This window comes from Stylophora pistillata, chromosome 8, assembly GCF_964205215.1.
Source record: "Stylophora pistillata chromosome 8, jaStyPist1.2, whole genome shotgun sequence".
In the NCBI taxonomy this organism is placed as follows: domain Eukaryota; kingdom Metazoa; phylum Cnidaria; class Anthozoa; order Scleractinia; family Pocilloporidae; genus Stylophora; species Stylophora pistillata.
The window spans coordinates 22,195,143-22,211,539 of NC_142526.1; the positions used below are offsets into that span (position 1 = coordinate 22,195,143).

Below are 16,397 nucleotides of genomic sequence, written 5' to 3' on the forward strand. Positions count from 1 at the left end.
TTAAGCGTGGCACGATTTTCGGTACAATGAAGCCCACAGACATACATGGGAGGGATGATTTAGGTATAGACTGAACACTAAAGCTATCAAATCACGGCACTTCTGTAGAAAAGTGTCCCGGATTATGTTGCTCAAACTACCGGAACGACTTTGTTTCTTTTGGATGAGATGCCTTAAATCCATATCAGAATATTCCTACGGTTATTCGTTGGTTTTCTATAACATCTCATAGTCATTCCCCGCCCATTTATCAGTTTCCTTGGTGAAGAGAAACTCTATGAGAGTCAAGTGTTTCACGCACTCCACTGACACGCATTTGCTCGGTCAAACATCTGTAGCTGAATGCGCATTTTTCGACCTGGAGTGGGAATGTTACCAAATCATGAAGCCATTGCTTTTCCCACTTCTTCACTTCTTAGGCGGGGTACGAAAAGATGCGTTTATAAAATGAACTTTGAGCGTAAACCTAGTCTTTAGACTAGTCATTTGATCATAACAATTTTTAGTGAAATACTACATGATCTCAATTATCTGTAGATGAAACGTTCGCTCGGTTTAAGGCCATCAAAAATGTATTAAATAGTCGATTGCCAGATCAGATAAATTGTAGCTAAATTTATCAAATCATCATGTTTGCCTGTCAATAACTAAAGCAAGCGGAACTTAAACTCCTTCTAAATGTTAGAGTTAAAGCTTGCTCAGTAAAGTTATTAGACCCAAAACTTGCAGTGACGTTTACATTAAATGAGACGGTATCAAGTGAGCCAAGGATTCTTAAAGCCATAGCTACTGAGTTACACAAGTTCTGGTTATACTAAGTATGTAAGATCTTGATCAGCCGGGATGCCGCTTGTTTTCAAAAGTGCCGCTCCAGTTCACTCGTTCAATTTTAAAGGAATACAATTATAGTTTGACTGTTTCACTTTTGTTAGCATTACTGTGTGTAAATGTTTTTACTGTAATGTGTTATAACCAGTTATTGTTTTGGGAATCAAAATTAAGTCATTTTCAACCCAATAGGGATTAGTAATAAACATTAAGGCTTTCTTTTTTTACATCAACAAAGTGAAGTGCAGCTTTTTTTAACATTTCGCTTATAATCGATCAAATTTGAATCACGAAGGAGTTCAAAAAGCCTACGCAGAAGTTTTTTACGACAGGACCTGATCAGCTATGACGGGTCTATCCTGAGAAACGGGCTAAAAAGGTGAGATAAATTACAAAATAATCGGTGAATTTTAACTGCCAAGGAAGAAAACGAATTCATCTGTGCGTTATTAAATCGCCGAGATAATCAAGCTCATCCCAGTATAGAGGCTCCGTTTGAAATATGCCTTTCTATGAAGACATCTTGACTCCTTCGCTCAGAGGATCATGTCTGCTCACGATTTTAGACGTTGAGGCGTTCTTCGTCGGTTATCATAGAAAGGCTGTCATTTGGTTAGATCGCTAAAACTGGTAAATCATTTTTTACTCATTTAAAACCGTTAATTCCAGCTGAATCCAATCGAACCAGCTCAGGCGAAAATAGAGAGAATTTCGTACCCAACCTAGTGGCAGTTTTTGCCAGAACATACAAATACTGAGGAGATCAATGATCATCCAAGTTCTTAATTAAGCTAAAGTTGTTAACCAGTCAATCTTATATATAGAACTCCAGTCAAAAAGTCAGCTGAAGAAAAAAGACCTTTTTTTTATTTGCCGCATTAATTTATTTCATCCCGACCCTAAGTCAGGAGATTTGGAGAGAATTATTCTTCCAAAGAAACGAGAGACCACCGACAGTATACTTTCAGCGCTCTAGGTCAGTTCCGTCGTCAATATTAGCGCGCACTCTCGCTGTCAACCATGTTGGAAAGGAACTAGAATACCGGTTGTACTGTGAGAGGGAAAACCAAGTGAAACTGAAACTTTGTTTCCTTTCTGTGGAGACTCGATCAGCGAGGTGAAATATAAGATGATGACCCTCAGTAAAGAATGACCTAGTGAACCATACTACAAGTATATTTTTGTGATGGCGTGTTGAAACGGGGAAATGGATGTTCTAATAATCTGATAATGCGCAACCCTATTGAATTCCTGAACACCGCCACTTTGTCGACTGGCCTGGTATGTCTGCCTCTGCCGGTGCAGCCCCTGAATCCCATTTGTTAGACTGTGTTACGATGTTAGGCTTGAGTCGCACTTGGGAAAAGCAGGTTCAACTGTTTAGTGAAAAAAAAAAAAAAACCATAGAAATGCGAAAGGAAAACTTTTTGTCAAACTAGTAGAGTCGCAATAGTGATAGGTAGCTATCACTGTTTTAACACATTGGTGATAACTCAGTCTAGTAGGCAAGAAACTAGAGTGCATGTTTACCGGTCGGAAGAAAAGAGATCGCGATCATGTGTCCTGTTACAGAGAATTTCCATAATTTGAAACGGAACAACCATCAAATTGTGAGAGATGCTACAAACTGATGACTATCCATATTGAAAGCTCGAAGATCTAAGAGGTTCCCGCGTGCTTTTCAAATTGATCGTGTTTCAATTCGAAAAGGTTCAAGCGTTGACAGTATCCGCCGTGATTTTGTTTCTAGCTTAACTCGATTTTTTCCAAAATCTGCCTGCTCCACCCAGTCATTACCATGCTTTTGATGGTTTCACCAACTGGAAAATTTGTTTTCAATTGGAAGTTAGATTGAACTACAAAATAAAAACACTTTGGGAAACTTCTCCCTAGTGCGTCAAGTGAGACTGCTACGTGTGCCATTTTTCTTAAAGTTATTACTAACATTTTCTTCCACAGACCATAATCTTCTCTGCATCATACAATATCTGCTCTTCGGAATAGACACACAAACAAAGTTACTTGAGGTGGGCATAATCTAACAGATTTCGGTCTAGGTTAGACGAAATTAAAGGACTTTAAAAACAGCTTGCGCTTACTAATCACATTTGCGTGCCTCTTTGTGGCACTGATTAAGGTGATATTGCCCATGGATTCGTTTTTATAAGCATTTGCTAAGATAACATATCTTTGAGTGATTTTAATATCTATTCTTGGTGACAAGAACTTTGAGCGTTTCATTTAACCCATGGGAATATAAGCTTGGCGAATACTCGTATACCAAACAGAAAGCTAAATTTAAGATACTAGGGATAAGATGGGGGTGTCCTCGCACTTGACCCGTCTGTTTCATTTTAACTTGAGATATCTTATTTAGATTTATTTAGATTATCTGTGTAGCAAAATATTAAAATCCTCTTCAAATAACAACTTAGAGCCCATGTAAAATCTCTACAACGATGAAATGTCATCTTTGCTACCAAGTAGAACAAAGCATGTAATAAGCCCTTGATCATTCGTAAAAGTGAGCCAGGAATCGAAGGTAAAATTCATATCCAGGGCGTGGTCATGCAATATTCCATACATAAAACGAGGTTTGATTGCGCGAGCGTTAATATGCTACTTAATTTTTATTTCATGTTACGAGAATGAGTCGTGTAGGTGATAATTGATTAATTCACCTTTTCGGAGTGGGAATTCATGGGTAGTGTCAAGTGAATCGTGATGTAAACACAACTTCGGACATTCGATCCTGAGTATACTGACACGATGGTCAGGGCAAAGACAAAGAGATGCGCCTGTGGTACCTGCTAAAACGATTCCCATTACCCCATCTCCTGAGTAACAAACGCAAACGGCGATCTGATCAACTTTTTCCAATTTCCTTTTTTAAAATGATAAACTGAGCAGTGACCAGCACTGCACGAAATGAAATTGGAAAAACTTGTTTCATTCTGCTGCGCGTATTGTTTGACAATAGCAGACTTCGTCGGGGAGTTTTTACAGCCAGGGAATTAAGCTTGCTTACATGTACATAGCAAATTCAATCTTTATGTATAGTGGGAATTATCCAGCATAACAGGCGTATCTTTTTTCGTCTAACAGGTGAACGGAGACAAGCGCAAGGCGAACACGAGGCACGCGCGAGGGGAGGAGCGCGAAAAAATTGCTATTGCGCTCCTCCCCTCACGCGCGACTCGCACTTAGCACTCGCCTCGCTCTCGCCTCCTTTTGACTGAAAAACACAAAAACAATTACGCCTGTTCTACAAGTCAAATGTAAAGCAAGCGGAAAGTATCCGCAAGATGTGACAAGGTTGTTGTGCATGCATGATGACATTTTTGGACTTTAATGGATAGGTATGTTATGTGTTTGGGGTCACAAATTTAGTCGGTAAGGCTTTGTTATTAGAAAACTTATCATCTCGAATTCAGCTCGATTGGTTTTCATAACAGCGATTAAAATTGTGTGTAAAAGCAACTTTCGGCTTGCTTTAATTGCTATATGTTCCCTAATCTCAAGTTTTGTTTCATAAGGAATATCAAGGACATCATTACACTAGCTGTGGATATTCGCGTATCACATCTGAGGCACCCCGTTCAAAAATATGGTGATTAATCGATTGTTGTTTGGTACGACACTTCTACTTTCGTTGATTCAAGCAATCTTGGTCGTTCGTCTGGTCTCCTCTGAGACGGGTGAGTCGATGCGATCGTATTTAAAAAAAGAAAAGATTGTATGGTTTGGTCCTTTTTTTCCTTATGTTCTCCAAAACGGACCTCAAAAAGTCGAACACTCCTTAGTGGAAACAATATCCACTGGGAGGGACATTGGGGTGTTCTGAACTGTACAATACCGCAAAAAAAAAAAAAAAAAAGAAAAACTCGGCAAATACTACAGTTTAATACCGAGTCGATACTCAATGTCATGTCGAAAATACTACCCTGTACGTTAAGTCTTGAGCAAATAACAAGGAAACAGTAATTCATCATTTTTTAATGAATCTTTGATTTAGACAAAATAATCAAAATGAGTAACATCCATTGGCGTGTTGGCTAATAATTAACGAAAAAAAAAAAAAAAAACACGAGCGGATTAGAAAAACTTAAAGCTGTTTGAGGTCCTGTTTCTTCCTGTTTCCGAAGCAATCGGAAACTGGAAAAGGCACGGAAGACGCTGGGGGACCTGGAGGATAAGTAATCTAATTCCACAACACGCAAACCCCATGTCTCCCCGCTTCTCGATATCATGTTGCCGAAAACGGCTCTAAAGCATAAACTAATCTAAAGCATAAACTAATCTAAAGCATAAATTAATCTAAAGCATAAACTAATCTAAAGCATAAACTAATCTAAAGCATAAACTAATCTAAAGCATAAACTAATCTAAAGCATAAACTAATCTAAAGCATAAATTAATCTAAAGCATAAACTAATCTAAAGCATAAACTAATCTAAAGCATAACCTAATCTAAAGCATAAACTAATCTAAAGCATAAACTAATCTAAAGCATAAATTAATCTAAAGCATAAACTAATCTAAAGCATAACCTAATCTAAAGCACAAACTAATCTAAAGCATAAACTAATCGCGAGATCCTTCAGAATGGTTCTTTAAAAACTCTGCTACTGAACCTTATCACTATACAATTACATGCACAACTAATTGCGGAAAAGATTATTCGACAAAGAGTGTCACCGGGTCGCATGCGCTATGCAACAACAACAAAAGTTATTATGTAATTGTCTTCGTTCTTAGAAGTTCTTGAACATCGTCCACACAGTTTTTTGTAATCGAAGTCTTTTCAACATCCCATATCTGGAATGAAACTCCTCTTTCTCGTATTTGTCTTTTATAGTTATTTTAGATTCTCATTCGCGATACGACCAATCCTGGGACTGGCTAACCACTTTTGAACTAGCTACTGGTAGCGGGGTAAGTGGCTTCGTTCAAAGCGATCGTGTTGGCTTGCTAAATGTACTGACTAAGTAATAAGAGATTCAATAAGAGGTTTCAAGTTCTAGATTTAGCAGGGATCATTCATTTTGTTGTGGTCTTGGGTAAGACACCTCACCGTCCCAGCCCTCTCTCCGTCACAGGGGTATGAATTGGTAGCAGGGAACTGAGAGGGAAACTTGATGGATATAGAGGCTGATAGTTTCGAAAGAAACTGTTTGGGGCTGCGTCGGTGGGAGTAACGAAATAATTTGGATATATCAAGGCGAAGGGCTAACGCTCGAAACGTCAGCTTTTGTAATCGTTACGGTGGCCAATTTACCATTTCAACGTTGTTGATATATCCAAATTATTTGATGGATATAGGATTGGAAGAGATAGTTTAAATTTCAGTTCAAGAGCACTCGGCAATTCTTCTGGACGCTTAAAGCCAACGGTAATGAGTCGGCCACTTCACGCTGCAAAAATTCTGCACTTCATGATTGAACAAACAGTTTTATATCTTTTTTTTTTTCATCTCTTTTCAGTGGGGCCGTAGTTCGCAAACAGGAGAGTACCTCGTTTGCGATCTTCCAGAAACTGCAACGAAAAGCACTAACAGTTGGTTAACTTCGAATTTTATTGACCTGCAAGGCGCAGTATCAGTGACTGTTCAACTAGAATTCACTGCAAGGCAATGTGACCGTCAGTCACTTCCGTTCTGCAGGGAATCGTTCATGTTATATGTCTACCAAACCGATCAAAGGTTAATTTCTGGAGTGAAAAAATCAACGATTCTGGCCGGACATTTTACTTTCGCTGTAACGATCGCTCCAAGTCACGTGTGGAATTCTGCTCAGGCGAGAATTACAAACAAAGCTGCAGTGGGACTCACTGTTCAAAGCAAAGGACTTTATTTGGGATTTCGAGACATAGGAGGGTGCATTGCGCTCGGGAAAGTTAAAGTTGTTACCAACTTTTGCCCTGGGAAAATCATTGGTGGGGCAAGTTATAACAGAACCCCTTCTCCTTCAAATGGGCATGTCGTTAAGGTGAATGGTAACTGTGCGGTAAACTCAGAGAGTCCGCACAACGCGAACACACTTCACATGCAGTGTCAAAGCAATGGAACGTGGAGTAGGCCAGCAAGTGCTGCTACTTGCCTGTGTAAACCTGGCTACCAAGTAACTCCTCAGGGATGCCAAGGTACATAACTATCGCTGTTTTATTATAGACTGGCAAATAAAGGCATAGATTTAATCTAGAAAATGTTTTTGTTCATTGTGGTTATGAAGATAAATGAACGTTTAAATATAGCTTGACTCTACTTCTGAGGCAAACGATTAAAAGTTGAAATCAAATTTAGTTACCGGAGAACACACATAATACAATATCGGGTAAGTCGCTATGCAAACAGGTAGATAGGCAGAAATTGAGCGACAAGTGCGAGGACGGCGAAAAAGAAAATCAAACTGACCAGGAGACCGTAAGACAAATTGGATGACTCTCTGGTGCTTCATTTGTAATAAATAATAATAATAATAATAATAATAATAATAATAATAATAATAATAACAACTTGTATTTATATAGCGCTCATATCTTGAGCTCATGGCGCTTTACAACACTGCACGGGGGACTTTACCAGACTGCTAAGCAGTTTAGAATCAAATAAAGGCGAATATGACAGATGCCCCCTCCCCGCAATTTCCCGTAACCAGGCCAGAACACATCACAGTAATCTCGTGAAGTGGGTTCTTTAACATCCCCTGCCTAATCAAATTAACTAATTAATAGATGCAGGAGACGGGACCTCCATTTATTCGTCCCTGTCCGAGAAGACTAGAATATCTAAGCATTTCTTGAACTATGCTATAGAAAGGTAGCATATTCTTCTCAATTATTTTAAGACCTTGAGTGTTGGTCCGGCCGGGGCTCGAACCCTCGACCTCCCGCACAACAGTCCGGCGCTTAACCAATTGAGCTAACCAACTAGAAAACCATCAGCAAACAAACAGGAGACAATTCACACAGACAGAAAACAGATCTAGATAGGCAGCAAAATATGCAGACAGTACAAAGAAATTAGAAAAGAAAAGCACGTGATATTTCTTTGAAGACATTGTTTGGTTTTAACAATGATTTAAGGATTTTCAATCAAAATTTTGCTCACAGAATGTCCTAGGGGAAAATACAAGCCCAGCTTGAGCAATTCAGAGTGCAGCAACTGCCCTGTGAATACAAATTCCAACAACTCTAGACGGCAATGTGAATGCAATGCAGGATTCTATCGAGGACCGAAAGACAACAAAGGAGGAAAGTGTACAGGTAATGCAACTGATGTGTTATTAAGCACTATATTGCCTGGCATCTGTCCTGTTATGTTTTGCAGCCTTGACTTTGTGCTTGTGACAAAAAAAAAGTCACAACCACAGACCCGCGAGTAAATGGGATCTGCCTTGCTTTACATTTTGAACAAGTTTGTAAAAGTTCCTGCTTAAATTTTTTTGAGGCTATGGTTTGTTTAAAAGGCTAATGTTTTTAGCCCTGTCAGACAAAACACAGAATAATGAATATTCTTTGACGCCGTTAGGTAGAGGAAACGACTAACTACATAGTCCAAAGTTTCCATTTGATTATTCAATTAAAAATTTTATCATTATTTTATTCGCTTTAGCTCCACCATCAGCTGCAAGGAATTTATCAATAGTATTTCAAGACCAATCGGTGATAGTTGTCGCTTGGCTGCCACCTTTAGACTACGGGGGAAGAGATGATGTCGTCTACGACATCAACTGCTTTCAATGCGATCTAGGTCCACGCTGCAGAAACAAGCAACCCTGCAGTGGGAAACTAGAATTTTGGCCCGTGAGGTTCAATAACCATTTTACGCACGTTACGCTGACAGGATTACAACCCAACACGTCATATATGCTCAGGGTTACTGCTGAAAACGGAGTGAGTTTCTTGTATGGGCCCAGTCCGAGTAGAAATGCTGAGATTCAGTTTGGAACAAGGATTACTGGTAACTATGCTGTATTCTTTTAGAAGAAACTGCATTCTTATGAAGTTTAATGGCTGAGCTAAAGTAGATTTCATTTCCGGACCGAATCTGTCATGATAAGAACATTAAGATTGATTTTGAGCAATAAAGTCAAGTTACATCCAGTCATTTTGTTGTTTCCCAGGATTATTCTTACATTTCACTTACAATCCTCGGTGAAGTTTGCTTCGTTGCATTTATTAACTGAAGGGTCGAGGTCATTTATTTTTTGTTCAGGTGGCCTCTTAAGAATGGTTATCAAGTGAGGGCTGACGATTTCCGCCTTAAAAAAGTGGTCGACAGTGAGGAAAATCCTTTCCACTATTTCTGTTCACGTATTAGGAAAGGCGCTCTCGAATGTACTCATTCATTCATTTTCAGATACTACTGTGTGGGAATTAGTACATGATGTAGGCACTGTTAGGAAATGATCTTTGTCTCTTTTTACCACAGCTAAAATGCTTTTGGATAAGACCTATGTTGACGACACTACAGCCGTTTTAACATGGAATTCCGTGGATAATCCCCACGAGTTTTCAAGCTATGATCGGTATGAAATCTCTTGCTTTAAATGTGATCAAGGCGGAGACAGTGTTAATCACCAATGTACAAAAACCTGTGGGGAAAAAATTCGGTACTGGCCGGGTAAAGAAGGGCTCAAAGACAACCACGTGACTGTGTCGGAGCTGGAACCATCCACACTGTATAAGTTTGTATTGTATGTCTGGAAATACCGGACTGCTTTGTCTTCAGTGTTGGTCGAGACAAGTGCTTCATCAGAAGTTTCCCGAGGTAAGATATTCAAGATATTTAACCATTAGATTATAACTTCGGGAATAGAAAATTAGGGAGAAGAATCAAATGAGAAACGTAGTCGTCTACTGGCCCGCGGAGTCGGACCTACAATTTTTTTTCAGCTCGCTTAACTTTATAAAATGACTTGCAAATGCTGAAAAAAAAAAATTGGATTCTCTTTACGACATATTTTCGAGAAATTTAATGTCAAAGAATCAGCAAGAATAAATCTCGTAGCGTTAAAGCTCTAGGTTCGCACGTTTCCAGATCTCTGAAAATGCCTTCAACAAGTCATTAAGCTGGATACACCCCTGCTAATTGTTTTGAAAGAAAGCAACCAATCGCTCAAAACTTGATTAGAAGAGAAACTCATGATAAAGTTAATTACTTTACTGGTCTTTCACTCACCATCGAACACGATAGATAGCCATTAGCGCAGCCAATCAGGTCGTTATTGAGCGAATAAAAGAGATTTAGCACCGCGTTTACGTGAAACGGCAGACGTCAGCTTGCCCTTTCACGTTTCACGTAAAATAACGTGAATGTTGCTGCTTTCAGTTTCGCGTGAGCTCACGTCATGGTGGATTTGAAGGCGCCATTGTAGGACTCACAAGGAATAATTTTGGTTCCTCTTTTTCCGGAAATTAATTTCTATTATGTGAGAGAAAAAGTGAAGAAAATCCTACTTACACGGCAAACGCGAAACAGGGTACTATCACGTAAAAATGACAAAGCGCAACTGGCAAGCGTGAAAAAATGGCGGGAAAAACAAGGTCACGTCGTCACTCTTGGCGTTCACGTTTCACGTAAACGCGGTGCTAAATCTCTCTAGTATTACTGTGAAACTCTCACACTCAAAAACGCTGAGTTACCTTTCAGTCACCTAAGGAAGGCCAATTACAAGCTGTCACAAACGTTTTCGTCACCGGTAATTCTGAACTATTAGCTTATTTTAATAGGTGAGAAGAAATAGTTAATTTTTATTTAAAAAGTCGTGTCTCTGTGTTTACTTCAGGAGGACAACTCTTCAACCTGCCGACGATAATTGCCTTAGTATTGGCAGGAATATTATTTATTATTGCTGTGATTATATTGCTCGTCACTTGCCATCTCAGGAGACGCTAGTACAATACTAGCAAATCCGGATAAACAGAAAATGGCTTCAGGGAGGGTACTTACTCCCTTGAAAATACTGATAACACAATCATTATGGAAGAAATACTGCACGACACTGGCCACTCTACAACAGGGAGTGAAACGCATTAAACATTGCTAGAATGTAGGAATGATTCTGCATCATCGTTGAAGTGATTTCATTGGAGAACTGTTAACCCTTTAACTCCCATGAGTGACCAAGACAGAAATTCTCTTTACAATATCAATATATTATCAAGCAGACAAGTGATGAGAATAAAGAAAAATATATATTAGGAAATTATTAGTTGATCCAAACCAACTTCTCCAAGTTAACATCATAAGAATTGTTTGGCAGACAGTAAGGAAAATTACTTATTAGATCTAAGAAGAGAAAGGGTTAACATTTTGTCATAAGTTATCTACCCATAGTAAGACTAAAGAGTTATTTTGTAAAGAAAATTTGATATCTATGATGTATTTTAATCCATGTCTTCTTTGTTACTATGAATTAATTATACCTCCATCAAACGCCGACGAAGCACCGAAACCTAATAAGAAGTGAATAAATTACGCTCGATGATAATAAAGTATCATTGTTTTTTTCATGGCCTTGTCACTTGTGCATAAGTTTGAAAACACTTTTAGCGAAATTAGACTGAATTTAAGCAACTGAAAGGAGACTGACGGAATGTAAGACATTTGAAATTTCACCCATTTTCTAAGGGTATCCGAGTTAGTCAGAAGATAAAACAACATTTGACATGAGAATTATGCCAGATAGCTAGGCTGCAGGGAATTTTTCCTTTCGCAAAACCAATATTGGTTTTAGTTATGTAACGCTGTCAGTATTGTACTCAAAATTAGTAAAGTAAGGACATTAAATCAATGGACGGAAATTTGATTAATGACCGATGAGGTTGAATTGATATACTTTTTTTCTCTTCGACGATGTCTTTGTTTCATTTTGAGTATCAACAACAGAATAACGGCGTCAGGAAAACGAAACAAAGAATGACGAGTTATCTTATCTCCAGAAAGAAGATAACCGGGCACTTCTTTATTTTTCTAAATTTAAAACTTAAACTTCTTTATTTTGCTAAATTTAAACTTCTTTATTTTGTAAAGATAACATGATTTCATTCGGACGAATTAAATATCTTGAATACATAACACAGCTTTTAAGTTTTATTTTTTTTTAGTCAAGTTTGACAACTTCAAGTAGCACCTTTACGATATGACAGCGCCATCGGCAATGCTCTAATTCATATTCCTTACCAAAATAAAAAAAAAATCCTCGAATTAATCACAACTTTTCAACGTTGCCTTCTTCAGAATCCCTTTATCACTTTCCATCCGTTAATGATTCTGTGATTCCACCGTCACCTCCTCGGCCCTAATATTGTTTCACACCAAAAAGCATTGCTTGGCTGTCTTTGGGGATATTTTGTTCTTACTATTACTTATTGCTCAGTTTGAAAAGATAATCGCAAAACCAAAATAAAATATTTATAGATCACTTTATTTACTGGATGTTTTTCCTTACTTATGTTACTCCTTATATGTCGCACGCCGGAAAACAGATGCATCTTTTTTGCTTTGAAAATTTCGACCATTTCTCATTGCTTAGATCTACGTATATACATAATTGCTTACTAATAAAAACAAAATCAATTTATTCATCTTATCTTAGTAGTTAAAAGTTCCTCGTGTGTTTCTACTTCAACCCATGCTGTAAGAAGCAATTGACTCCGTCTCAGAGTTTTGAAGAATAACTTTCAATCATATTTTACTACGCCAATATATTCAAATGAAAGTTCGCCCAGGAGAAAATTGTTTATAGATACTAGACTTAATTAACTGGAATAGAGTAAGGGTAGGAAAAAAAACCAATATGAATTAAAAACACCAAAACCCACCATGATAGTTTAAGCCAAATTTCTTTTCCATTTTTTTTTTTTTTTTTTTTTTCGAAAGCACTTTTCTTGCCTCTCTCTACTGTAAGGACCTTTCCAATGCAATTCTAAACGAGATCCATTTAAGAAACGTTTCAGGTTTACCAAACTCGTCGAGTAACTGTAGTTAAGAGGAAATGAAAAAGCTTTGCAGAATGATACCTTCTTTCTGGAAGTTCAAGCAGTGTAGCTCTCCAGTACGTAGATAATATAAGATTATCAAATGTTCAACGAGAACCACAAAACAGCAAACGTTTATAACCTTTTCGAAACTTTTCGTTGAAAACTGCATACAAGCAAGGATTGAAAGCGCTGTTACTGTGAGCCAGAAAAAGGCGCCAAAATCTTAATTTACACGGCACTGGATTGAACACGATTTGCGCAATAAAATATGTTAACCAACAGAACAAAAAAGCGGCGGTGACCGTCAGTAGCATGTGTATTACCTTTCTGCTGGCCTTGTCTCGACTTTTCTTCACAAGCTTAGCTATTTCTTTGTCACCGGGCGCTTTGGAACGTCTCAAGATTACTACAATCACAGAATACGAGGCCAGGATTACAGTGAAGGGCAGAGCGTAGAAGGCAATTAACAGGAAAGAGTAATAAATTTCTCTCGCGTTTGCGTGTTTGAATGTCTTTGTCAGATTTGCGCCACAAGTGAATTCGCCTCTTTCCTCGTGAAACGTTATCTTCAGCGAATAAAAGTAAGGAAAACGAACGGCCAAAGCAACGAACCATATGAAAACAATAATAAACTTGGAAGATTTCACAGTGAATAGATCCTGTTTCAAAGGAAAGACAATAGCAAAAAATCTATCGATCGCCAATGACATCAGCGTGAGAATCGAAACTAATATACCAACGCCGTGTAAATAAGGAACGAGTTTACATAGCACTAAGCCAAATGTATCTTCCACTAACCATCCACTTCCTCGTAGCCACATAACAATGACCCGTGGCATGTAAACCAAAGTGATAATCAAATCTGTAGCAGCTAGGTTCACAATGAAGCAGTGGAAAGATTTTCTCATTGTCTTGTTGCGCCGCACAACCATAATTGTCATAGTGTTACCCAGAGCTGATACCAAAATTATCACACAGTAAGCAGCGACTCTTGTCACTCGTGTGGCCGTGCTATTGCGATCGAAGCAACCTCCATCAGAAGTAAAGTTATCTGCCATGTTAGAGTTGTTAAGTGCGAAATTCGCCATAGTGAAACTTAAAGGGCAAAAGGTTCACTCTTTTCCACTTCGTAAAATTTTGTCCTTTAAACCGACTTCAAGGTTGTGATAGGAACTAAAAGCTTATGTCCAATTTGTGATAACATCAGCTCAGCACAGTGCACTTCCCTTACTTCGGTGCTAATGTTTTGATTTGTTTGTGCATGCATTTTACAAAGATTAATTCGTTACTTCAAGTAACTTCCTTTTGTCAATACATTATTTACAATCGTAAGAAAGATATTAAAATAAAACTAATATAATTTTTCAATCAAGATACCGAATAAGAAATTTCGTGCATGACACAGCTGTTTGGTAAAAAAGCTAGCGAGTAACTTCAAAGTGCATTTCACTAATCAGAATTAAATCTCATTCTAAATTTTCCGAAATATTGGGCGAGAAACTCTGCTGGATTGCTTTGAGGATTTTTATTTCTATAGGTGTTCCTAGAGCGTCCACTGAAATAGCTTATGGCACCGAAAGTTCAACAAAAAAGCTATGAATTTTAAGTGGAGAAAATTTCGATTCCTCAGCACCCAGCCCTCTTTGTTCTTTGTGCCTCGGGTTACATTAATAAACTTTAGCTTTTTCGGTAGATTGTCTTGTAGCTCGGAAGTGTTTTATTAAACGGAAATTGTACTTCAAAACTGTCACCCTTACATGCAAATAAGAGGGGCACAGATGCGAACGGAGAAATATCGCTCACTTAGAAACAGATGAAAAGGAAAAGGTACAAAACCGTGTGACTCAGTTTAACTGAAGCAAGTTTGTCTTAAGCGAAAGAGCAATTCTGCCTTTCAGATTTCCCGTTGCTTTATTCTAGCTTCCATGGCTGAAAAACTTTTCAAATATTAATGCAGTGTTCTGTCAAGTTTATTATCATGCAAAGTTACCTACTCACTTTAAGTATTCAAGCCCCCATGTGACCTCTTCTTGAAAGAGAGGCACGATGAGCACTCGACATCAGTTTTCACTGCGCTGATAGGCAAATATTTGAATAAAGGATAGATAATCATACATTCACTAAGAGAACACAAGTAAACCGCCTTTGAAGTTGTTACGTATACGGTGGATGGAAAACGGGTCGAAGTTTAACCTTATCAATGCAGTGCCATCGTCAGTACCGTAAACCACATATTTGAAGATGTTTTGAAATTAAGAGCTTATCTTTGGGACCTACTGGGTAATGATACAGCACTCAAAGATAAACGGGTTTTGTGGTAATCATTAGAAATGTTGCTTTATCACATTAGGAATTTGCCATAATAATTTTGTTGAGAATAAACAATTAAGCGGAACCTGAGCCCTTTTAAGCACCAAGGAGAGCCGGAGAAGGTGATAAGGTAGAGAGAGTTATATCTCAAGGCCGACACCTGTACGTTACAAGCCGAGTAACTTGAAAATATAATTTTGGTTTTATCAACTGAGTTGCTGGCCATCGTAAAGAGTTTACTTGTAAAAATTTTAAAATTAGCTTTCAAACTCTCTACGGTAGTAGTTAGATCTTCAATTCAGTTGATACAACCAAAATTTCTTTAAACAACAAACATATGAAATACATATATATGAACTGCGGTTATGAAACGTATATGTGCACGATCCTTCGCAGTAAAGCACTATTTAAGCAATAGTGAAAATTAGACCTGAAAAAAATTCAGGCCTATACGGGGACTCGAACCACTGACCTCTGCGATACTCGTGCAGCGCTCTACCAATTGAGCTAACAAGCCAACTGGGAGCAGGCCATCAAATTAATTCGACATAAACCCGTAGATGATAAATCAAACAACAAACATATGAAATACATATATATGAACTGCGGTTATGAAACGTATATGTGCACGATCCTTCGCAGTAAAGCACTATTTAAGCAATAGTGAAAATTAGACCTGAAAAAAATTCAGGCCTATACGGGACTCGAACCACTGACCTCTGCGATACTAATGCAGCGCTCTACCAATTGAGCTAACAAGCCAACTGGGAGCAGGCCATCAAATTAACTCGACATAAACCCGTAGATGATAAATAAAACAACAAACATATGAAATACATATATATGAACTGCGGTTATGAAACGTATATGTGCACGATCCTTCGCAGTAAAGCACTATTTAAGCAATAGTGAAAATTAGACCTGAAAAAAAAAAATTCAGGCCTATACGGGACTCGAACCACTGACCTCTGCGATACTAGTGCAGCGCTCCACCAATTGAGCTAACAAGCCAACTGGGAGCAGGCCATCAAATTAATTCAAATTAATTTGATGGCCTGCTCTCAATTGGCTTGTTAGCTCAATTGGTAGAGCGCTGCACTAGTATCGCAGAGGTCAGTGGTTCGAGTCCCGTATAGGCCCAAAATTTCTTTGTTGCTCCCACCGAAGCAGCACCAGTTTCTTTAAAAATTTACCCCCTTCATACATTGATTGACTTGAAAGTTGACTTTGACGTTTACTCAAAATTGTTGGAAAGAATGGAAACTCGCCATCTC

General features: G+C 38.3%; 2 protein-coding genes across 2 annotated transcripts; one reads left to right on the top strand and one right to left on the bottom strand.

The window, feature by feature from the left end:
* The first annotated feature begins 4,435 nt into the window (after positions 1-4,435).
* LOC111325251 (ephrin type-A receptor 3) lies at positions 4,436-10,997 on the top strand. The gene is given in 7 exon segments (XM_088731506.1): positions 4,436-4,526; positions 5,687-5,763; positions 6,312-6,969; positions 7,939-8,091; positions 8,441-8,788; positions 9,260-9,598; positions 10,617-10,997. Coding segments are annotated over 7 exon segments (1,917 nt in total). The 3' UTR covers positions 10,868-10,997.
* A 1,785-nt stretch (positions 10,998-12,782) lies between these two features.
* LOC111325278 (RYamide receptor-like) lies at positions 12,783-14,039 on the bottom strand. The gene has a single exon (XM_088731689.1). It carries the CDS (start codon positions 13,899-13,901, stop codon positions 12,918-12,920), a length of 984 nt encoding a protein of 327 aa, XP_088587815.1. The 5' UTR covers positions 13,902-14,039; the 3' UTR covers positions 12,783-12,917.
* Positions 14,040-16,397: the final 2,358 nt, after the last annotated feature.

Excerpts from the sequence above, each read along its gene's own strand:
- LOC111325278 (XM_088731689.1), bottom strand. The coding sequence starts at position 13,901 with ATGGCGAATTTCGCACTTAACAACTCTAACATGGCAGATAACTTTACT.